Raw genomic sequence first — 25,733 nt, forward strand, 5'->3', positions numbered from 1 at the left:
TTAAAAGGAGTTACTATTTAAACAGATTTCTTCTCTGAATGGAGAGGAATGGTGTGTGGTAATTAGATCTACAGACTCTGTACCCAGGTTGCCTGGCTTTGGATCCCAAACTCCACCACTTACTTGTTGAGACAGTCACTTAACCACTCTGTGCTTCAGTTCTCCTGATGTATTGGGGATTAGTAATAGCAGTTACTTCCCAGGACCACTATAAGGTTAAATGAGATAATATACATAAACTCTTAGAAAAGTACCCGACTAGGGCCTGCCCCAACAAAGACCATTAGTGATGGTTATTGGAATGCAGGTCTTGTTCAGAGAACAATAACTACTTCTGTTAGGCTGAGATTCAGAGAAAGAGTGGAGAAAAGGCTCCAAAGAGATGGCAAACTCAGAAACCACAAGCAAGACATCCAAACTGGCATCATTACATCGTGTTTCCTACCATACCCCTGGGGCTGTGCAAACAGGTGCCCTTCACAGAAGATACTGAATGCAGGTAATAAGCTGGTACCTTGCTTTCTGGAGAAGAGCAGGTATGCAATTACAATTTTGTTTTTCAAAGTTAGATGACATCCCAGACCTTCCTCTATAAAATGGTGGTGATGGTACCTACTTTGCAAGACTTTGGGTGAGGAGTGGCGAAAAACCAAGGTGATAAATGTAAACATTGAGAACAGAGTTGAGGCCAGGTGAGATGATTCTTGCCTGCAATCCCAGCACTTTGGGAGGCCAAGGTAGGCGGAAGTCAGGGGTTCAAGACCAGCCTGGCAAACATAGTTGAAACCGTCTCTACTAAAAATAAAAAAATTAGCTGGGCAGATCACCTGAGGTCAGGAGTTTGAGACCAGCCTGACCAACATGGAGAAACCCCATCTCTACTAAAAGTACAAAATTAGTTGAGCATGATGGCACATGTCTGTAATCCTAGCTACTCAGAAGGCTGAGGTAGGAGAATCACTTGAACCCAGTTGGTGGAGGTTGCCATGAGCCAAGATTGCACTACTGCACTCCAGCCTGGGTGACAAAAGTGAGACTCCATCTCAAAAAAAAAAAAAAAAAAAAAAAAAGAGTTGAGTATATTGAATCTGCCACAATCACTATTTTGTGATCATGATGATCCCCTTAAAGAAGACATCTTCACTTTTTTCCCATGTGGGAGGAAATCTTCACTGAATTTTAGTCTCTTAATGTTAGAAATTCTGCCATTGCTGATTATTTTCTTTCTGTCTTATCCTTTCCCAAAGTGCTTTGAATATGCAACCATTTCTGAGAGGAGGTCATTTATTCACTTCCAAATGCTTTAGGTAAATTATTTTGCTTTTTTGCATTTTACAGACCTGGAAAAATGATTGTTAGTTGAGCTTGTGGAATTTGGAAAAGAGAGCTGCAGAGAGGAAGCAGCAAGGGCAGGAGAAAGAAGGGCAGGATGCCAGGGCAGAGGCTAAATTCATCAGAGAAGCCACGGAGCAGGTCCCCAGGTGGCCAGCCCTGAGGCAGGAAATCCATTGTTCTGCAGTCATTTGTCCCGCTCTATGCATCTGTGCCACAGACTTCCTGGTTCCTTTGCCAGAAGGCAAGTTTTTCACCTTTAGGGTTTGAAATCTTCTAAGCCATTACCACAGGAATTGTGTAAGTCTTCCTTTCATCTGGCAGTTTCTTCAGGATATCTACACCTCGTCTTCCTTAGAAATCAGGAAAGTCACTCCATGTATCATGTGTCAATATTTTCAGCAGTTACCACATACCTTCTTCTGAGTACTTTGAAGTCTAATACAAATGCCTGCCGATGAAACATGCTTTGCAAAATACATGTGCTTAGGAAAATTTGCCTGTATATTGATGGGGTTTCTTTTGTTTGTTTTGTTTGAGACAGAGTCTCACTCTGTCACTCAAGCTGGAGTGCAGTGTGGCGCAATCTCTGCTCACTGCAACCTTGGCCTCTTGGGTTCAAGTGATTCTTCTGCTTCAGCCTCCTGAGTAACTGGGACTACAGGTGCACATCACCACACCTTGCTAATTTTTTGTATTTTTAGTAGAGATGGGGTTTCACCGTGTTGGCCAGGCTGGTCTCAAACTCCCACCCTCAGGTGATCCACCTGAGTTGGCCTCCCAAAGTGCTGGGATTACAAGCGTGATCCACTGCTCTTTTTCAGATAATTCAAAAAAATAAATAAATAAAAATAAGTAATATAGTCATGAGCCACTGCTCTTTTTCTGATAATTCAAAAAAAAAGGTAATATAGTTCCATCACTAAGGCTTTGTAAAAGGAAGATTCAGCCCACTAACGTCTTTCATGTGTAAAGCCACATTTTACTTTAAAGACTTATTCTTTACAGATCAGCACATTATACTGTTGTTTCTTAAGAAAAGAGCTGGATCTTGCTCTATGCAGTTTCTAGGTAGAACACTGTCCTAACTTTGCCTGACTAGCTCATTCCAGTGCTGGCCCACCAGGCATGTGTCATATAGTTTGGCCAAGACAAATACTGATTTTGTGAAACAAGACCTTTGCTGAGTTCTCTCTACCATCCTTCCTTCCTTCCTTCCTTCTTTCCTTCTTTTCTTCTTTGTTTTTCTTTCTTCTTTCTTTCTTTTCATATTTTGAAAACCTTGGATAAGCCATATAATCTAAACCTCAATTTCCTTATTTGCAAATCAGAAGTAAAATGCTTCTAATTTGTGGTCAAGCAATTAAAAAGCAGTAACATAATTTTAAAGTGTTCTAAACTGTTAAACAAAACAGAGATAGTGTTTTAATTTATTACTATTATTATAATTCATCGATATAAACTGGAGGATACAGAACTTTAGGTAAGATTTCTGACTGAAAACAAAAGCTAACAGGGTCAGACTTGATCTGAAATGACTGGGAGACAAACAGATCTATAGAGAGAGAAGGGGATAAAGCTGGAAACACAGAGAAAGAAAATATTGAGGTATGCATAAACACAAAGACAGAGAAGTGAGAAGGACCAGACACCAGGAGAAGAGACACAGAAATGAGAAGCTCCAAGTCAGACCTCAATGACAAGTGACCTCATCCTTAGCTCTTTGTTGAAGATGGAAAGGAAGGTGAGCACAAGTTTTCTTGTCTTTTTTTTTTTTAATGCAAAATGCCATGGACCTCAGTCATCAGGATCCTTCCCTCTTGTGCCTTTTGCCGCTGAGATCTCATCTACAACCAAAGCATGACACTTGTGTGCATATATTTTTGGAGTCTTTCTCTAGAGTGGCTAAGCTGGAGCTGGCATTAAACCTAATGCCTTTTCACAGTTCAAAGTCCAGAAAATAGCAGCCATCTGACATTTCCCCTTCCACACACCGTATCTCCCATTTTTACTTGGCCAAGAGGCGAAAACCTATTTGCAAAAGGGCTTATTTAACATTCTCACCGGAAATATTGATGTTTCCTTCCTGCTTCCATTCTGTTTTCATCCAATCAATGTTACTGTCACTGCAGCAGGACACAGATATAGGATTGTTGTCGCATATCACCTTCATTTCTTCACTTGCCCAAATTTGGATAGGTATAACATCTATTTTCTTCTTGGACTCATATTCAAAAATGTCTAATATCAGTTTGCAAACATATTCACCTGCATACAATACACAAAATCATGTATTATTACAACATATGTGTATTTTCATAGAGGAATGGTACCCTCATGTCATGGATCATGGCAGTACTTCATGAAGCATCATGTTCAAAAGCATCTGAGACTTGATCTAAAAATGCCTAGAAAACCATTCAGGAATTCAGGAAGTGCAGATATTTCTGATGCCACAAAGTAGGGTACAGAAATGTTCTGAGGAAATGGTAGAAATCTCAGGGACTTTGCTAATAAGGAAAGAAATGTAACAATAGAAGAAGTAGGAAAGAAAAATTGAAAAGACTTGGAGAATTAGAAGAAGATGGATAATATTGCCACAGTATTTAACCATGTGGTAAAATCAAAATCAACAACTATGTGCTAGGACCCATATGTCTACAGCTTACCTCCTGATGCAGAGAAAAGGAGATGGCCCCTTCTCCTTTTAAGGGGTTATTGCATTCCAGAATGTGTCAGGTTCACCACTAGTCTTAGTGAAGAATTAAGCCTTATGCTTCCGTAGTTGTTTGGGGTGGGCAAGAGGACAAGAGAAAGCAGAAGGGAGGGATAGTAGCGGAGAACCAGAAAATTTGGTGAGGGCAGGGAGAATGATGAATATGTTCACTTTCTTAATTGTAATGACTTCACAGGTGTACATGCGTCAAAACTTTTAAAATATGTAGTTTATTATATATCAATTCTGTCCTCAACAAAGCTATTTAAAATTTTTTTAAAAATCAGTTGAAAATTAAAAATAAAGTGATACTATATTCCAAAACAAAATAATGAAAATATACTATGTACTGTAATAGAGCAAATAATGAAAATAATTAATTTTAAAATTAATTAACAATTAATACCATGGTGATATGGTTTGGCTCTATGTCTCCACCCAAATCTCATGTCAAATTGTAATCCCTACATGTCCATGGAGGGCCCTGGTGGTAGGTGATTGGCTCATACGGGCAGTTTTCTCATGCTGTTCTTAGGATAGCGAGTGAGTTCTCATGAGATCTGATGGTTTAAAATCAGATGTTTGACAATTCACAATTCCTCACTGACTTTCTCTCCCTCTCCTGCTGCCATGTAAGACGTGACGTGCCTTGCTTCCCCTTCTCCTTCTGTCATGATTGTAAGTTTCCTGAGGCCTTCTTAGCCATGCAGAACTGTGAGTCAATTAAACCTTTTTTCTCAGTAAATTACCCAGCCTCAGGTAGTTCTTGATGGTAGTGTGAAAATGAACTAATACATATGTGATTAATTTTCAGTTTTGACAGGTTGAACCAGGAGACTTCTCTTTAAAGACAAAAACAATATTTACATATCTACATAACACACTATTACATATTTGCATCTTTACAAGCTCTTCATTTCATTCCTCACATCAGTTATTGAACAGAGACCTACCTGCATCTCCCAGAGTGATGTTGTGGATGGTGAGCTTGGATACCGAAGTCATGTTGAACATGGCAGTGTAAATCGAGAATCTGCTGCTGTTCCGAATTTCCAACTCCTTTTCTTTATAGCGCCAAGACACATTGGAGGACAAAATGTCGTTTTCACACACCAGACTGACTGTGTCCCCTTCGAAGATGATTTCTGGTGTGACAGATAACGTAATATCATCTGGAAACCCAAGGAAAAGGTACTAAGATCCCAAAGTAAATAAATGTCATTGATCCTACTCACCAGACACAGCCACCACAAGGCTCTCGGAGGTCTTGACAGCATCTGTGGTGCTGAACAGGCTGAGGCAATGTGTCTCCTAACTCCATCCCCATGCATCTGGTGCCTGAGCCCTGAGGAGGTGCAGCCTGCTGTATACCGGGGACAGGGTTTCCAGATTGGGGTCCTTGCCCTTTGGCTCCTTAATGGCAGTAATCAAGATTTTAAAGCTAGTTTCAATACTTCAAAAAGTGTGGTAGAAAATTGCACATTTGCTTAGGAAAAACACATACAAACTAACTTAAACATCAAGTTTCTCTGCTACTGACTGGAATAATACCAACTACTTCTTATCAACAACTGATACCTCATGCTTATTAAAAGCTCTGACCTAAGTCTTGAATGATTTAGAAATGTAAAAACAAATTAATTAACTATAATAAAGTCTACTTGAAAAATAAGAATTTCCTAATACATTGGACCTCTTAAAGATTTAGAACTTTACAGACAGTAAGTTTGGATCTGAGTCCTGGTTCTCTTCCACCTGTAAGTGTATGACCCTGGGGAACTTGCTTAGCCTGGCTGAGCCTTAGTACCCTTGTCTGGAAAATAGGAGCAGTGAAAGAGAGCTACATTTTCGAGGTGACTTGGAGAAACTGTAACTATTATTCTTGTTTTGGCAGTAAAAATCGATGAGATCACTCCCTTGACATTTCACAGATAAAAGTGAAAACACAGCCAGGCATGGTGGCTCATGCTTGTAATCCCAACACTTTGGGAGACTAAGGTGGGAGGATTGCTTGGAGCCAGGAGTATGAGACCAGACTGGGCAAAATAGTGAGATTCCCATCTGTACAAAAAATAAAAATAATAAATAATAACTGTTAGCCGAGTATGGGGGTATGCACCTGTGGTCCCAGCTACTCCAGAGGCTGAGGTAGGAGGATCACTTGAGTAAGGAAGGTAGAGGCTACAGAGAGCCATGATGGCACTACTGCACTCCAGCCTGGATGACAGAGCGCTCCACTGAGGCTCACTGCTCTAAAGCAGTGGCCCTCTATTTCCTATTGGTGCATTTTGTGGATACTTAAATCTCTACTATGACATTAGCTTTATTTTTTTGGATGTTTTGGATCTGTTAATTTAGAAAATCCACAAACCTAGATGGCTCTGTGACCCCCTTGTAAAATCCCTGTGCCCCTCTTCCACACACCCCAGATACAGTGGCATTAGTAGGAGGCACTGACATAAGAGGAGATGGTACAGAATCCCCTGTGCCAGGTACTGGAGTGCCTAGCTTCACAGAGGACATTGTAACATAAGCTAGATTTCCTAGGTTTACGCATAACCGTAAATACCATGACCATCTCTAAACAATTTCACTTACTGCCAGTAAATGCTTGAAAGGAGTTGTCGTCCATTCTGTAGGTCTGATTGAGGCTCTGTACCACTCGCTCATTGGCTTTATGAATTAAGTCAAGTGATGGCGCTGTAGTCTGGAGTTCATATGTCACAATCACACTTCCAGACCTGGACAGAGACCACGCAGTTCAGTAAAACAATAGCTGACCTGGAAGAGTCTAGATATTTATGGCTTACTTGCTTAGCAAAACAAAATAGCAAGAACTGCCTGTTGCAGCATGCAAATCTATGGTCCTGACTGGCCAGTAGGATCTTCTGGTAGAGAGACATTATTACATGGCATTATGTTATTTTTATATTTCTGAACTATCTGGACTACAAACTTTTATCCCTTATCTCGGCTTGCAAAAATATTTGCATGTTTATAGAATGAACACAAGTCTTCTTTCTTCCTTTTAAACAGGTACATCTGTAAGGGGTGAACCACTCTTTTCACCTCTACCAAACTGGTCCTGCTGAGCATTTCATGGGAATAATGCCTCTGTAGGGGGTTTTCTTCCTTCACTACCATATGGATCCCAGCCATAAAGTAGAAATGACCAAATTACAATAGTCTTACTTGAACCCTGTCACAGTCACGCCCTTGAAGCCTGGTAAAATTCCATAACCCTTCCGGAACTGAAAAATAAAGCAAGGTGAGTGTCATACATCAAAGTCTAGAGAGAGGTAGAAAAGATTTGAAGTAGAGTAAAAACCACATATTCTTAATCACACTGCGCAAAATATCTTCTGTCCATTTTGTTAATTTTGTGGGCATTAGATTTCTGAAAAAGTAATTTCTAACCATCGATGTCAGCCTAGGTCCTCCAAGAAGTAGACCCCTTGTAGCAAACTAGATGAAACGTGCAAACAAATTTGCTCAGGGAAATGCCTAGGAAAGAAAATGTGGAGGGAGCAGGGAAGACAGAGAGAGCCACCAGACCCATAAACGAAAGAGAGAGGGAAGGGAGGTTGGATAATAGCAACTTAGCCTGAGCCTGAAAGGTTCACTAAAGCCTTCCAAGGAGTCCCAGTGTCTGCCAGACACAGACATGCTGTGCAGCAATGATGTAATGGATTTCAGAGGCAGTAGTTGCAGCCCTTGCTCCATGACATGACCTGTAGTTGGAGGTCTGTGGGAGGCATCCTTATGGCTGCCATACTTCAACATCGATTGGTGTGCCAGATACCTGGGTGGTTGCTATGTAACTTTCTCTTTCTTGCAAAGCACATAATTTAGTATAGCATGTGTGTGAGGAGGATTATCCTGCTGTGCAGAAATATTATATGCCAGAAATGTAAAATCAAATATCCTAGAGCTCTTCTGAAGCAGCACTTCATCAAGGCACTCATGGGAAATAAGAATATTTGGGTGACACACTGGGATGAGCAGGAAGCTGCTGACAGCCTAAGGCAGGGCTTGGCTGCCAGGAAAGTTAATGGAAGTCATTTTCTCAGCCCACCTATAATAATCTGTGCCACATTGTTGGGAAGCTCTGTTTGAAATAGGTTAACTCCAGCAAAGTGTTTAGGTTTAGATGAATCAACTCAGTGTAAAGCACTTAAGACAGTGGCTGGCAAACAGTTAACACTGGTAAAATAGTCTCTATTTTTGTGCAAATAAATTTACATCTGTCATAGGTATGAATGTCTAGTGACCTCTGGTGTAAAGTGGTTTGAAACCCTCTGTGCCCAGCCACGAGTTGGTCTGCCCAAAAGTTGTTAGAGGTTTCATTCATGTGATACGTGCAGACTAGAAATGCATTAACTGGTGCTTGTAGGCTAGGTTCTTGGGGCTCTGAATAAGTTTTAGTGAATTGACGCCACCAAATCTTACCCGAACCAGTTCCACCCTGAGAAAAACTTCTACTTACGGGTTAAGGTGATGCCACACTGTCCCCTAAACATGATTTGATTTGAGCACATATTAATTTGCCATCTCAGATACAAAAAATAACAAATTCCCATCAGTAAATTCTGACAGATCCAAGCAACTGTTCACTGTGAATGCAACAGACTCAGTTCAGGCCAAAGTTTGTTGGCTAAGAGGCTCTTGGGGCCAAAACCTACCGCTGTTTCCAAGTCGGTCTTGTAGGACCTATAGAGGGCAGAGGAAGTATTCATGAGGTCTTCTTGAAAGCCTACATTTAGTCTGACACTCATGTTCAGGGTAATGTCTGTTGAAAAACATAGGGCAATATTTAAAAATATCATGTTAGTGTTTGAGTATACATAAAGCAGAAACATTTGTATGCTGTTTTTATTTGTTTGTTTGTCTGAGATGGAGTCTCTCCCTGTCTCCCAGGCTGCAGTGTTTGGCATGATCTCAGCTTGCTGCAACCTCGGCTTCCCAAGTTCAAGCAATTATCCTGCCTCAGCCTTCTGAGTAGCTGGGACTACAGGCATGCACCACCACAGTCTGGCTAATTTTTGCATTTTAGTGGAAACAGGGCTGCTCTATATTGGCCAGGCTGCTCTCGAACTCCTGACCTCATGTGATCCACCCACATCAGCCTCCCAAAGTGCTGGGATTACAGGCATGAGCCACCACACCTGGCCATACACTGATGTTCAATAGCCACTCAAAGAGCATTTAATGAGCAGTTACTTACCTTCCTGAAGCTCACAAAAAGGTCCTTTGGGAGGGAGTTCTTTAAGGCAACTGCACTGGTGCCCTGGGAGGAAGACATCATGCTCTTGACAAGTGAGATTGTGAAGACACCTTTCCCGAGGCCACCCATAGCCTCTCTCACAGGAGCACCAGATTTCATTTCCAGCAAGTCTGCAAACTATCGTTAACCATAACAGCAAGGAGAGAGAAGGTGGAAAAGGTGGTCACCATATTTGCATTTATACCCTGCAGGTATTCATTCTCCAAGAAAATCCTAACCTGACTTTATATTACCTTTCTGAGAAGTTCAATAGCACTGCATGAAATTGATGTTTGCATGTATCCATCACCATGCTATTAGCCACGACAATCTGAAAGACGACTGCTGTGATAGTTGAGTGACGAATGACTAGGTCACCTTTGAGATAGTCATGCCTAATAGTTAATAGCCACCAGATGTCTATGATGATAAGCATAAGGTATCCAACTTCCAATATGGCCTTTGACCATCCCTACCACTAGGTATTCACACTCTTTTGTAGTACCTTCTTCTACTGTACTAAGATTAGTCTATGTAATCAACAGAAATTGGCAGAAATGATGGTATAGCACTTCTAAGATCAGGTTATTAAAAACACTATAGCTTTCCTCTCGGTTGCTCTCTCTTTCTCTCTCTCCCTTTACTCTGAGGGAATTGACTGCTGTGGCATGAAGACACATCATGGAGAGGTTCACATGGCAAGGAACTGAGGTCTGCAGCCAATAGCTAGTGAGAAACTGGAGCCTGTCGACAACCACATGAGTGAGCTTAGAAATAACTTTTCCAGTCCAGGCACAGTGGCTCACTCCTGTAATCCCAGAACTTGGGAGGCTGAGGTAGGTGGATCACTTGAGCCCAGGAGTTTTAGACCAGCCTGGTAAACATGGCAAAACCCCATCTCTACTATATATATATATATATATATATATATATATATATATATATATATATAAAAGCTGGGAATGGTGGTGTGTACCTATAGTGCCAGCAACTCAAGAGGCTGAGGTGGGAGGATTGCTTGAGCCTGGGAGGTAGAGGTTGCAGTGAGTTGAGATTGCAACCATTACCTCCAGCCTGGGCAACAAAGTGAGACCTGTCTCAAAAAAAGAAAAAGAAAAACAAAGAAATGGACTTCTGGCCCCAGTTGAGCTTTCATACAACAACAGCAATGGTTGATAGATTACTTACAACCTTATGAGAGACCTTGAGCCAGAACCACCCAGCTGAGCTGCTCTAAGATTTCTCACCCTCAAAAAACACTGAAACAGTCTATCTTCTAATAAGAAAACTAAACTTTTTTTTCCAGTACGATAAAAACCTCACTTAGAACACAAAAACAAAAATAAAAAAGTGTCCTTTTATGTCACACACTTGTGGAGGAAAACAAGAAGTCCTGTCTTGATGGAAACTTCAGTGAGAAAGAATAAGCATTCTCAAATTTAGGTGAGAGCCTTTGGATTGGGGCTGGTTCATCTCTATGCCTATGTATTGTATAAAAGGAAGGGTCAACCTTGGCCTGGCAATGAGTGACTTTCATGGCTTTAGTGAATTTTCATCTCCCAGAAGTGAGCAACAAGGACCAATGCTTTCTTTCTATATGTCAAATGCAGCAGGATGTATGTAACGCATACCTCTATTTGTAGACTACTGTAGGTATAGTTTATAGGGAAAATAAGTTTATATATATATATATATGGAAGTTTATTTTTATATTACTGTTAGTACCAATACTCATCAGTACTTCCACCTTCTACATCTTAATTCTTAGCAAATATGAATAAAATGATTTTTAAAACTCTCAGATAATAAATGCTAATTTATGATGCTAGGTTTTAGACTTTGTTATGCATCAATAGACAACAAATATAGCGTGCAAGTAAATTTGTGCTTTCTGCATATCAAGTCATATGTGAACAGCCTACATGAACTCTGCTCTCGTTGGAGCTCTGAAATAAGAGTGTTTTGAATCAATTTCCAAAGCTGGATTAAAGCTACATCTTTGAGAGCTGTTTGTTCTGCAGATGGGTGCCCAGGCAAAGTCCCACAGAGTAACTACCCAAAGGGAAGTTATCAAATAGTTGTTTCTGAAATAGGAGGGACAACACATTCCAGTTAATTCCTTGGACACTAATTCCATGTCCCAGAAGTGGGTGGCTCTTGGGCAGAAGAATTAGGAACAGAAGAAACTGGAGGTGCTAACAAAGAAGTTACGTGTCCACTGGAGGCAATATGAGGATAGCCAACAGGATCCCACTTGTTGAAATCTCTCTCTTACTGACATGAAATTCCATTGCTAAAGCAATTTTGTTGTTGTGTTCTGTTTTGTGAGTGAGGATTATGGGAGGAGTAGTTGAAGAACTTTTGAGTTCCACATAAAATGCAAACATGCCATAGAAGAATGGAAAAAGTTACCACCTCCAGACCACCTGCCATATCTCAGGTATTGATTGGTGCTTTAAGTACATTGTCCGATTTTAAATATCCTCAGTTTTTTATTTGTCATTACCGACAAAGGTTCATAAGGTAAGCTGTTGGAAGAATGAGGTGAGGGAAGGATGGAAAGAGGAAGATGGTGAAAGTTTGGATGCTTAGACATGGTCAGTAGGCCTAACCTGCATTGCCCACCCATCCCATTCACATCCTCAAAGAGGACAATTCCTCTTAGCTGTTCCCTGCAGATCCTGAGGTCCACAAGCCTCAGGCTCTCTCTGCCATGTTGAAGCATCCACTTTTGTCAAATCTGTTTCATAGTTCGCCATCAGAAAGGATTCATCCACTCTATGTGTGAATAACCAGTCTTTCTGGAAGGATAAATTAAACCTTCCAAGGTCAAATGCATTCTAATTCAGAAGCTTGTTAACCCAAGTTTTTCAGATGGTTAAACAGTGATGCCTCTTGAAGTCATCCCACCTCTAGCAGAAAAAAATCAGAGAAAGTTTGTTAATATGTTTATACTGAACGTATGTAAGATAAACTCACAACTAAAGCTCAAATGTCAATAATTAAAAGTTGTTCAACGAAAAACAATTTTTTATACTTGTTGGTCTGTTGCGTTTACTGGATTCACCTACTAGCACGTACAAAGACACCAAAAGGTTTCCATCAAAAAATTGGGAAGCAAAATTGACTAAAAATCTATCCAATAATTTATTCTAAATGTAACAGATCTGTGCTGGGTGGGAACATAGAACGGTGTTTCCTATGTATGTTCCAAAGTACCCTAGTTTTGTGAGATGTTCTATGGATAGAGAACGGGAAACATAGCAGAAGCTCACTGCTCCTGAAGGACTTATAACTGCACATTGGTGACTGAGAATCACCCTCAGTTTGTGGAAAACTACTAATCCAAGGAAATTAGTACTAATGGTAGAATTCAGTAGGAAATAGCACCCAAAAGGAGTGATAAGGGAGCTATGACTTCAAGTAGCATATATTAAGAATCAAAAATTAAAATGCATGTACTGACATTGGGATGAACTATTTGAAATATGCAAATTCAAGAAGAATTTCAAAAACAAGATTTTTTTCTTGCCCTCATTTTAGAATAATAAAACCCAAAATCTATTTTTCTTAACCTCATTGTAGAATAATAAAACCCAACATCTTTCCAATTTAAAAAGCAATACCCTATTATCAGACAAGTGGAAGCCCTATCTCACAGCATCTACTGTAAGCCAAATCTTGGGTGATGGTCTCTGGAGACATAGGGAAGCTAGCATGACCTGGGAAAAAAGTCAGCAACCAGAAAATCCAATCTATGGCCTGAGAGGTTCTACTTAATGCCTTACTTCTGATGCAGGCATATACTTGTTTCCTATTTCCTGACCTATAATGACAAAGAGAAGGGCATTTGGTACTTAGTAATAGTCAAGATATTAGTAATATATATTCAAGATATTATTAAGTACCAAATGCCCTTCTCTTTGGCATTATAGATTCTATGTCAATGGAATATATTCCATTGACATAGCAAGGGAAGAGGATCCAGGGAAGAGGACCCAGTAGTTTATCACAAAGGACCTGGCCATATCTTGGGACCACTTTATGACAAGCATCATACAAACTACCAAGCAAACCCTTGGCCACCCCTTAACATAAGAAACCTCTGGCTGCAGAGTTTACTCATAGAAGCTTCTTTCAGGAAGGCTATGAAGTCATAGACTCACACATCAGTCCTGGTGAGTCATTTCACTTGCCTACTGAGTAAAAGATTGCTGTGATAGTCAGGAGCTCAGTCTTTATCATGATGTCCGATCATTTATTCTGAAACAATGGGTCTCTCACTCACCTGTTGTCACATTTATGCTCACAATGTCGGTAATTTGGTCAGTGTTATTCCCTTGGATTGGAAAACTGAGGCTGTTCAAGTAGGCTTTGACAGGATCCAGGAAGGATGCATTTTCAAAACTGATCTCAATATTAACAGTGTATTCTTCAGCTTCAGGACTTTTTGTGGCAACTACAATGAAAGCACATGAAGGCTGTGAGAACTTACCATGGGAGATGGAGCAAGATCATGATGGATATTTCAACAGTTAAAGGTAACGACAGGTACACGTGAATGGTTGGTCCATCAACCCTTAGGAATTTCTAATGAAACCTTTCAGAGAAAAGGAAGAGTTTATCTACTCACCACCTTGGTGTCCAAGGCCAAGGACTGCTGTGTGAATTATGGACTGTAATGAGGCAAGAGTGGAAGCAGAGAGAATAGCAGGGAGGGTCTGGAAATGGTTCAGGGAAAATATGTCACAGTCAGGACTCATAGGAGTGAGTGAGTCACTGTTTCCAGCAACTTTCAGTCAATAGATGCATATTCTAAGAGCTGAACCATGCATGACTTGAAGACATCTAGGAAAAGTCACACAGTTAATTCCCTTTGCCCTTAGCCTATGGAAAGAGCACATATTCTTTGTTCTTCCTCTGTATCTCCTGTGTTAAGAAACAATAGGTTCTCCATAGAAGTTTGGCAAATTGGAAAGTAAAACAAAAGATTTTCAGATCTTCATTATTTTTCCAAATTGTCTCCAGGTGGTTAACTGATTGACATTCAAGGTGTATCTGTTCCCCAACACACACCTACATCAGGCAGGCTAGATTATACACACACACACACACACACACACACATATATATATATATAGTATATTAATACTAGTAGTCTATGAGATTACTGTATATAGGCGATGTATATATTATATTGACTACTCTATAGTCTATAGACTACTCTATATAGACTATATATACTATTTACATACTATACTATATATACTAATATACTATATATAGACTATATATATAGACTAGACCATATATGGCATACTATATATATACAGACTACTATACTATGTATATATAGACTACCATATAGTAGTCTATATAGACTACACTTTATATAGACTATATATAGTAGTAGACTATTATATATAGACTATATATACTATGTATATACTGTATTATATATACTATACATATACTAGTATACTATATATAATTATATGTACTATGCCATCTGTATAGTCCAGACTATATATATGTGTAGACTATGTATATATTATAGAGAGAGACTAAATATATAGACTTTATATATATTATATATACTACATATACTATATATATACTATACTATAAATACTACATATTCTACAATACTACAGATACTATATATAGTAGTCTATACATAGTATGCTAAATATATAACCTAGATATACATAGATATATATGTAATAATATATAGTCTAGACGATATACGTATAATACTATATCCTACATACATAGTAGTTTCTGTATATAGTATGCTAAATATGTTTCTAGCCTGCCTGACGTAGGTGTGTGTTGGGGAACAGATCCACCTTGGCTATAGGAGTCTCCATAGACTACTATATATATATGAGCTATATAGTCTAGTCTCAAATATGTCTAGTCTAGTCTATATATACATAGTCTATACAAACATTATATACTATTTATACACACTAAATTTATATGTGTGTGTGAGACACACATACATATACACCACACACACACATATACACACATACTTTGGGAATTGTTCTTTCATAGTTTTCTATATCATGTCATGTCTGGGCCATTAGTTTTAAGCTTCCTAAGAGCAGGAACTGTTTATTTCGTGTTTCTTTCACTTCTTTTAGCCTAACTTACTCCATCCGGCATAGAGCTCACCACATTATAAATATGTGACCAATCAATTCTTGTTAAACCTTAAATTCTCAGAGTCAAGTCACAAATTCACCTCTCTGTCACTGACAGAATCTTTGACCAAATCTTGGCTAGAATATATAACTGAAGTCATGGACACAGTTAATACTTAATAAAGAACCTTCAATGAATAAGAATGTTTTACACAGACACATTGAGAATGTTTTCCTTTTTTTGAGACAGGGTCTCTCTGTCACCCAGGCTGTAGTGTAGTGGCACGATCTTGGCTCACCTTGACCTCTACTTCCTGGGCCCAAGTGATCCTTTGGCCCCAGCCTCCTGAGGAGCTGGGTCCACAAGCTTATCTCATCAGGCCTAGCTAATTTCTGTGCTTTTTGTATCGATGAAATTTCACCATGTTGCCTAGTCTTGTTTTGAACTCCTGGGCTCAAGTGATCTGCCTGCCTCAGCCTCCCAAAGTGCTGAGGTCATGAGTTGCTGTGCCTGGCCATTGAGAATATTTTATCTTGTCAGTTAAATAAGAAAAAAAAATTAGTGAATACTTATAAAATGATTACTTCAAAATATACATTCTATTTGAAAAGATAAAGTATACTATACCATAAAGTTAAAATTCTGTTTTAAAAGGGCACAAAATTTTCCCATAATATTGCAAGATTTATATATTTCAAGAACTCTTGGTGTGAAACACTAAAATAGAGTAAGTTTATCCTGGGAAATTCTAATTGTTGAATGTTTATTTCAGAAAGCTATAACATTTGTTCACTTAGTTTTGTAAACCGTTTGTCTTAGGTAGTTGGTTTTACCCATCAATCTTGTTGAGAATTATTTCATCCTGGCATCATTCAGCTTCCACAGTTAACTCAGCCTATTAAAAAGGTCTGTGCAGATTTCCTTAAATTAAGAATGCATGTTAAGGTCTATTTTCTCTTTATAAAAATGTACTTAGCAAACAGAATAAAGTGACTTTTATAAGAAATGCAGAAACTCTGTCGTGATAGTATGGCATTGCCTGAAATTTCCTGTTTACTTTCTGATCCTCAAATGGTTCTGTGATGAAAACAAGCTTCCTGGAAGAATGGTTAATCTTAATTTATGTGATTCTAACTCTGGACACATTATGTTGTCCACTGGGAATATTTGTGAGGACAGAGGCTGCACGATATTTACAAGGCCTGCCTTACAGTACGTGCTTTTTCCTGAAAAGCGATGCAGCAGTGTTTGTATCCTCCAGAGGGTTCACTACCCCCAGGATCCTCTTTGCCATGCCAGTCTACTCTCCCCCCACAGCTATAAACAGGATTTCCTGGATGGCAGCTGCCTTGTGGATGGGCGAGGTCAGTAACAAATCTGTATCTCCCACTTCATTGCTTTGTTGCATCCCAGGATCTGATCCCACAAAATATTGATGGCTGCCTGAGAGTCACACCTGGACCTGAGCCGACTCCCTACTCCCTGTGCTCTTTTCAGTCACAGCTGAAGCACCAGTGCGTGCCTAGAAAGCACATCGTGATTCAAGGATGTCATCACTCCCCATTGAAACCAAGGCAGTTCTGCTCACATTTTACAAGGAACCGAGTCAAAAACATCAAGAACTAAGAGGAAAGCCTCCTGTGACCTTAGCAATTTTCAGTCTATAGCATTCCTGCAGCTGTTAATGTGGGCACCCAGCCTCTAAGGGTCTCTTTCCCTTACCTACCTTTTATGTTCTCCAATAGCTTCTAAAAAGAGTTTCAGAATCATCCTTAGCCTGAGCATCACCTCTCTCTAGAGACTGGTATGGATGGGGAACCTTGAATAGAGAAGAAAATACCTTCTCCTTGAAAATACTCAATTATTCAAAACAGGCTCAAAAACAGCATTGTAATTTAGCAGACTGTTAGCTTGCCCTTGGAAATCCTCTATTCCAGTGATCCCCAAACCTGACTGAGGATTATGCATACCTAGGGAATACACACACACACACACACACACACACACGCACACACATACACACACACACACACACACACATACACACACACACACACACACACACACACACACACACACACAGAGAGAGAGAGAGAGAGAGAGATTTTGGAGGCTCAGCCCATGTGAACCAAAGTACAGTATTTATGGATTAGGACCAGAATCCTGTATTTCTGTTTTGTTTTGTTTTTTCAATTTCTACTGATGATTTTGATGATCGAATAGGTTTGAGGTCTAACGTTCTAATCCAAATAAAGAAACCCAGAAGAGAATTTTGGAGAGCCAATATCGGCAACTAAACTTGTGTTTGGCTTTGCTTTCTGTTTCCAGACACCTCCTGCTGCTTCTCCTATGGAGGCAAACACTCAGACAGCCTCTAAGCGTATTTGTTCACGCATTTTCCCTTTCTTGCCTCAAGGGAGATGATACTTGCTCATTCCCTCTCTTCAATGATACTGGATAAATCAGTGACTATCGCAAATGTAACAATAACAGCAGCAGCTGCATTTATTCATCATCTGTTAGGTTCTAGGGCCAGGAGAACAGTATGCATACATCTGTTTGGCAGATGGCAAAATAAGGTTCAAAGAGTTGAAGTCACATTGACAGTGTCAGTGCTGGGATTCGAAACATTTTTCTGACTCCAAAGTCCATTTTCTTTTCATCATACCCTGACACGCCTCAGATGGAAGAAGATTATGAATGAGACCACTTTTTTTTTTTTTAACACTTTAAGTTCTGGGATACATATGCAGGACTGGCAGGTTTGTTACACAGCTGTACACATGCCGTGGTGGTTTGCTGCACCCATCAACCCGTCATCTATATTAGCTATTTCTTCTAATGCTCTCCCTCCCCTAGACCTCAGCCACTGACAGGCCCTGGTGTGTGATGTTCCCCTCCCTGTGTCCATGTGTTCTCGTTGTTCAACTCCCAGTTATAAGTGAGAACATGTGGTGTTCAGTTTTCTGTTCCTGTGTTAGTTTGCTGAGAATGATGGTTTCCGGCTTCATCCATGTCCCTGGAAAGGACATGAACTCAGCCTTCTTATGGCTGCACAGTATTCCATGGTGTTTATGTGCCACATTTTCTTTATCCAGTCTATCATTGCCAAATGGGAACACTTTGTAAACCTTAAAGTACTATTAAATATATGAGTTATCATTGTTAAATGTGTCTTTAGAACTTGGTGTACAATTCCTAAAGCAAATTCTAAAATAAAATCAAGTTCGAAGGCAAAAATGATTGATAATAAATCAAAGAATTACGTAAACCTTTGTTTAATTCTATTCAATATCATAAATGTCTTAAAAATTCACATTCAGATCTGGGCACAGTGACTCTCACTTGTAATCCCAACACTTTGGAAGGCCAAGGCAGGCAGATCATGAAGTCAGGAGTTCAAGGCCAGACTGGCGACACAGTGAAACCCCAAATCTACTAAAAACGCATTGCGACTCATTGTCATTGACACTTGTGTATTTTGATTTTAAGCCTTGCTAGCCTCATTTGTTTGTTCCTTGATTTAATGATTTACCTGTAATGTTACTATTTATTGAATGTCTATTTTCTAGGTACTGCACTTGGAGCTAGAGATACAGGGTGAATAAAAGGAGCAAAGCCCTGTCTTCCAGGATCTTTCATCCTTATGCTGGAGGCTAAAGGTACGTTTACATTTTAATTTAATGAAGGAAGGTAAGGAAACAGTGACAGGACAACAGGGAGAGTTTTTGTTTTGTTCTGGTTTTGAATGGTTACAAAAGACCTGTCTTAAGCAGTGAACTGTAAGCAGAGACTCAGGTGCAGTAAGGGGTGAACCAGGAAGCTATCTGGAGAATGTCACTTTAGGAACAGTAAACAGGTATGAAAGCCCTGAGATAGCAACCCTCTTGGCTTCTTGAGGAACAGCAAGAAGATGCCCTCAATCCCCCCGTACACACTTGCAATTGGTCATTTCTTCTTTTCTGAAGCCTAGAACAGTATCATGATCCCATAGGCAAATAGCATATAGAGGCTGTGACTGAGCCTTCTTCCCCTGTAATGTCGCAGGGCAACAGGATCAGCACCTCAGGAGCAGCTTAGATGCTCAGGTATCAGTATTACCCACATAGAGGTAGGGTTAGAGGCTCGCTCACCTTGCTCCCTCAGAAGGCCCAGAGTTGAGGGTTAGAAATGCCTGCCCCTCTCAGCCTGAGGACTTCAGAGCCTGGAAAGTGACATTCCTTGTCTTTCCCCCAATGACTACCAGGGATCAGGAGGAACAAAGACAGTTCCTCAGCTTCTGTGTGTATGTGTTTTGGATACACTCCCGTCCTTTTCTGCTCCTCGGGATGTCTGACTCCTGAGAGTTTAATGTGTTTTCTTTGCCCCTGGCATTGTTAGTCTGGATTTTTCTGGCTCACTGATGCACTTTGTGGAAGGTAGCCAATTCCAGGTGTCATCAGTGTCACAGACAGAGGCCTATCAGCAGGCCCAGGAGGCACAAGACAACCAGGATTTCCCTTCTCCTTTCCCATAAATCACTGCCAGCCCCACAGCACTTATCTTACAGGGACATTTCTGGAAAGTTGGCCACAAGCTGCAACCAACATATTTGGGTCTTAATCACAGCTGTTTAAGCAAACAATTCCACTTTTGCCTGGAAACACTAATGGGAAGTATGGTTTGTCAGCGTCAGAGCTTAAGTAGATGTATAAATTAACTTCTTGCCTGCTAACCTCACCCGGGAGAAAAGAGATTGGTTGGTGTGGCTTCCTCTTGACTAAAGGGGTCAATGCAATTTTACCATTGGGTTTCGTTCCCTGGTTTCTCCCTGTTGGTCTAAGCAAGTAAACGTCAAAAGATACCTACTATTTTGCTTGTTTCTTGACATATTCTAGAAGGTGGCAATTTGGCAGCATTGTCTGTATATTGCTGTGCAATTGCTCTGCAGATGCAGTGAAGGGATCTTATTCTCTCTTCAGGTTTCAGAAAGAGTCATTCGCAAAGGAGAAAATCATCAGAACCCAAGGCTATGGGCTACGTGGCAGGTGTGGATTGAGGAGAAAGTAGGCAGCACTGTGTCGTCAAATACCAGACTGTGAAGCCCAGGGAAGAGAATTTATTCTACTAGCTATCCATATACCCAAATCATCAAAGCTAGTCCCATTTTACCTAGTAAGATGAAGGCAGATAAACCAGTCTTTCTTACTCTTCACAGCTGCTCCAAGAATTGTAAAATGGGACTTCATGAGTCAACCAGGATCACATGTTGAAAACCGTAAGTCATAGCTATGAGCATGGACTTTGGAGCCAGAGAGAATGGGGGAGAAATGCCTTCTGACCTGCACATGTCATTTAACTCTGTGAGCCACACTTGGCTTATCTGCAAATGAAAGGTAGTATTTTCTCTGCAGGATTATTGTTAAAGAGCTGGAATTGTATGTGAAAACAGTGTCTGGCATATAGTTGCCAGTAAAATAGTAATTCTGATTATCATAAATATAATGATTATGTTCTATGTAGCTGTGTGCTGATAGGTCAAGAAGTGCTCACATTATTCACATCAGGCTTCACCTTTGGGATAGTTAAACAAACAAATAAAAAAGAAAAACATTAATCGGAAAATTTTTTAAAAAGCAGAACACTCCCAACATTAAATGTCAAGCTTAAAACCTACCCTACACACCAGCTGAGAGCACCAGGTCTTTTATCTCACTCCACCACCACCACTGCTGGCTCAGAGCACTCAGGGCCACATGTCATCACCAGAAAGACTACAGCCATGACAATCCAAAAATCTGTTCCTCAACCTGGGAAATGCACGGCATTTCCTGGACCCAGACCAAAAAGGGCCAGCACACCCAGGCTACTAGGCCTGCAGAAAGGGCAGGATTTCCACTCTGGCAGCCAGAGACCCAATCTGGGAGGAACCTTACTCTGACTAAATAGATGTGAAAATTTGAGTGTATCCAGTGCAGCGTTTGGACATCCTGAATCTCCCTCTCTTGCTGTTTTGTCTCTCATTAGTTATTCCTTTGAAGCCAAAGAATAATCAATTGGGACTCTTCTTGGAGCACCAGGCTCCAAGACACAACCCTTTCCCAATTACTCTGAGAAACCTGGAGTGGAGAACTCGGTCAGTTGACATCTGTGTTACTTCTAACCATTAAGAAACATCCACTTTCAGCCACCTGTGAAAAGTCCCCTTAAGACTGCGTTTGGAGCTTATCTGCAAACCTCCAGAACAAGCTTTTATTTTGAACACTGGTCTTTACCTCTGACCTTCCAAAAGCACCATCTTCCAGGTTTGTGCTCTCCTGAAGAGCCACAGGGATTATTGCGGTCCTTCATTCTCAAGTGACATCTGTCCAAACCCTTTTGCTGTGTTTTTCAAAATGTCTTTGGTGAGCCTTTCTTCTGCTGCTTCTTTTCTATCTTACTCCATGGCCAGGGTTGCCCATCCAGACTGCCAAGCTTCCTGGCTGGTTTCCCAGGCACTAATTTCTTCATGTAATTTATTTAACCATAACCTTTGGGATACTTCACTTAGGTGCATTCATCAGTCACCTCTCTGTGCCAGCCCATCAGCTGATCCAGAATCCACTTCCTGATGGAATCCTGACATGACTCAGGACCTTTCCCACATTCTTATTTCCCTCTGCTCCTGCTCCGTTACAGCCACTCATTGTCCTAACAGGCAGCTCCATGCTTTTCCTTGCCTCTGGGTATTGTGCATACCTTTTTCCCAACAGAATTTTGACAAAAATTTCCTAAAATGCTAACTCCTATATCACAGTATCTGTGCCCCTGCTTTCAAGTAGTTGTATGTGACTGGTACAGAATACCTTTGCTGGACTGGAGGTAGATCAGGCCCTTTCAAATGCAATACTATTTTATAAATAAACTGATTTTCTTTGTTTTAAATTTATTTTAAAAAACTATTAAAAGAAAAAAACACCAGATAATCCAATTAACAATTTAAAAGTAATATTAACATAACCTTATTTAATCTTTCTAACAACCCAATAAGGTAATAACTCTGAGATATGTGTGTGTATGTAAATGTGGCATACATATGTAATACATATATGTGTAATATAATATTTTGTCCATATCGAACATGTACAGCCTTTTTTTCTTGTCACTATTACTTAAAAAGTACAGTACAACTATTTACATAGCATTTACATTGCACTAGGTATTATAAATAATCTAGAGATAATTTTAAATATATGTGAGGATGTGCATAGGTTATATGCAGATTTACACAACTTAATATCAGACACTTCAGCATATGCACATTTTGGTATCTGAGGGGTTCCTGGTACCAACCCCTTAGATGTCAAAAGAAGGACAACAGTATACACACACACACACACTCACACACGTATACATATATACACACAAATGCATGTATACACATACATATATGTATGTGTGTATATATACACACATATAAATTCAAAGGGTCAGTTAGGTTACATAACTGACCAGTCACTTGGGTAGAAATTCATGGTGTGCTGAGAACAAATATAAATATTGATCCCATCTTTAAAGATGATTCTATTCCAAATGCTAAAGATTTGGTCCAGTGACTCAAAAAAAAATTCCTGACCTAATTGTTTTTCTTTTAGAACCTTTGTCTCCTTGTGACATCCAGGCTTCAGAAAGGGAGAGGTATGTGTACATGAAAGGGAATCGCACCGTGAAAATCAGAGCTCAGTTCTAACACCTCACTTCACGAACACATGGAGCAGAAGGCACACCATGTGGCGTCCTGCTGAAGGTAACGTTTCCTGTGGCTTCCTTTCATCATTTTCCTGGAGAGTCATCTTCTTAATTGTAACTAACATTCTAAATATCTGGGGCCTAGTGCCTGGGCCTATGGCCATTTCTTATTTCCGCGATTTTGTAAAAGTACCAAGGTCAATCCATCTTCTGCAGACGAAGGGTTGATTCATTAACACTTCCCAAATGACTCTAGTGGCCCGAGAACACAGAGAGCCATGTATAATAAATAAAAAACATGTTTTCATGTTTTCATGGTGAATTAAGGTCATCATGTTTGTTTTTAATGAAAGCACACCTGGAAAAATTTTGGAATATCAAATCCTTAGATGTAGAAATGGCTTCCTCCCCAAGGGCTACCCTCTCACAATGTCACCATGGGCCATAAACAGCCTGGCTCAGAAGAACAGGAAGACATTCCTTTTACATCTGTAGTCGCCCACTGCTCCTGAGGAAGCTGGCAGCCTGAGCCCTAGAAGTACCTGGCAGAAGCCTGGAGCTTCAATTCACTGGCTAGTAGTTTGATTTTAAAAGTCAAAAGTCTTTCCAAATAGCAAATAAGCACATTCCTGGCTCTGTTCCTGTCACAGGGTGCAGAAAAGTTTAAGGGGTTGTCAAGATGGAGTAGAGATAATGATACCTGTTTTAGGGCATAGAACATACAGATTGTGCTGTAGTCCACTTCAGGGAAGGAGGGAGAAACAGAGGGTAGATCCCACAGGGCTAAGAAAAAGAAGGCTGAAATAGAAAAGAAAAGAAGGGGAAGAGAAAGGGAGAGAGGAAAACCAACAGTGGTATGATCTTCCTGTCAGTATTTTAAGAGCTTAATAAAATGTGGTCAAATTCTTATTTCAAGCACTGGACACTGCACTGTGAAAGGCTCTAACAGATGCCTCCACTCCGACTTCAGGGTAACCCTGCCTTCTTGGGCAACCTACTATCTCTTTTAGACTGACTAGATGAAGTCACACATGCCTGAAGAAATGATTCCATCATAATGTGATAGGGTAAAACATTTTTCTTTCTAGAAGGTTAGTATGGCCTCTCAGCCAGCAGACCCTTCCCCATAGGAATTCAGAAAGGTGTAGCTGTAACGTGAACGTTCAAGTGCTTCATCTGTTTGCTCACTGGTTGAGAAAGAAACTGGGCCTAATGCCAGGCTACAGAGATAAAGAGAACTCAAGTGAGCGCTCCTCTGCTGGGGGTGGCAAATAGGAAGTAAAATAATTACAGTGCTTTGGGACAAATGTTGTGAATGGAAATGTGTCAAGGGAAATGGGAACCCAGGAAAAGCAGTCCCTGACGCTCTGGGGAATGGATGGGAGGCTTAACAGGGCAGGAGTTCACAGAACTTCAGACTTCGGTGGGAGTCTCCCAGGTAAACAAAGGTGACGACGGGCAGGGCATTGATGCAGTGAAAGGGAACAGGAGATCAGGTGGGAAATGCATGGAAGGCCTGGTGAGTCGCGAGCAGATGACTGGCTTTTAGTTCCAAGGCCAAGGGAGATGATAAAGAGTTCTAGGGAGGGAAATTACAGGATCCGATCTGTGCTTCTGAAGGGCTGCTGTGCTGGGAGCGTGAGTACCAGTCCTGGGAACACCTAGCCTGCAGTTGTTCCCTGACATCTGCGCAGGATCCACCCAGGATGGGAGTCGAAGGTGGGCGTGTCAGTATTTGCAGCTCTTCGCCTTCCTCTAACTCTCCAAAGGGCTGAGACTTGTATTTTCCAGACCACTGCTTCAGAGGCGAGTGGGAAAATTGGAGTGGGAGACAGGGGAGGAGGACTTGAGCCTTGTGGTTAGATTGCTTCAAAAGTCCTGAGTGAAATAACTTTTCTTGTAAAGGCAAAAAGAAAGGCTTCTGGATGGTGGGCAGAGAAGTAGGCCATTTGGTGACACAGGAGGGCAGCTGAGGAGAGAGCCACAGGAAAATCCTAGGAATGTGAGGAACAGTGATGGTGATGGGGAGGGAAGGAGGTTCTTACATGTTGCTATGACCCGGTTACTGTCATCTGGTAGAGAATGGAGCTTCCTAGTAGTTACTTTTGCAAATCACACTGTATTATATGACCCTGATATCCTTGGAGACTGAATTATGTAAGCTACAATGTTTTAAAACGTTGCAACACACATCATTTGAGTAGATTTATAGAAGAGATCGCCAAGCCAGAGTTTACATACCGGCTCGTTTTTGCCTCAGTGCCTCTTCACCAGCTAGTTCCTGTTCATGAAGACTCTGAAAAGAACATTTGAGAAAGTTGTTAATGCCAGAGAAGTCTTTTCACCGTGGTTCCCTGCTTAGATACCCCTAAATGTTGGAGCTGAGCTTAAGGCTGCAGATTTTGGGTCAGCACCATGTGCCCAGTGGATGCCAGGCAACAGCAATGAAATGGTTTGGAAAATGAAGTAGAGTTACTACTGTAGTGTGACCTAGGAATTCATTTTTTTTTTTTAGACCTGTCTTTAGAGCAGGAAAAGAAGAAATCACCATATCTGACTTTCTCA

General features: G+C 40.5%; 1 protein-coding gene across 5 annotated transcripts in view; it reads right to left on the bottom strand.

Moving 5' to 3' along the window:
- ADGRF5 (adhesion G protein-coupled receptor F5) overlaps window positions 1–25,733 on the bottom strand; it is a 96,693-nt gene that overhangs the window by 19,727 nt on the left and 51,233 nt on the right. For all 5 annotated transcript variants that reach the window (XM_010333976.3, XM_003923086.4, XM_010333975.3 and 2 more), the window contains exons 3-10: window positions 25,410–25,464; window positions 13,600–13,770; window positions 9,273–9,449; window positions 8,731–8,837; window positions 7,241–7,299; window positions 6,647–6,789; window positions 5,002–5,220; window positions 3,397–3,600 (exon numbers count right to left, since the gene is read on the bottom strand). In XM_010333976.3, coding sequence (XP_010332278.1) covers window positions 3,397–3,600; window positions 5,002–5,220; window positions 6,647–6,789; window positions 7,241–7,299; window positions 8,731–8,837; window positions 9,273–9,449; window positions 13,600–13,770; window positions 25,410–25,464 — 1,135 coding nt within the window. The remainder of the gene's footprint in view (window positions 1–3,396; window positions 3,601–5,001; window positions 5,221–6,646; window positions 6,790–7,240; window positions 7,300–8,730; window positions 8,838–9,272; window positions 9,450–13,599; window positions 13,771–25,409; window positions 25,465–25,733) is intronic.

This window comes from Saimiri boliviensis, chromosome 4 (assembly GCF_048565385.1).
Source record: "Saimiri boliviensis isolate mSaiBol1 chromosome 4, mSaiBol1.pri, whole genome shotgun sequence".
Classification (NCBI taxonomy): Eukaryota; Metazoa; Chordata; class Mammalia; order Primates; family Cebidae; genus Saimiri; species Saimiri boliviensis.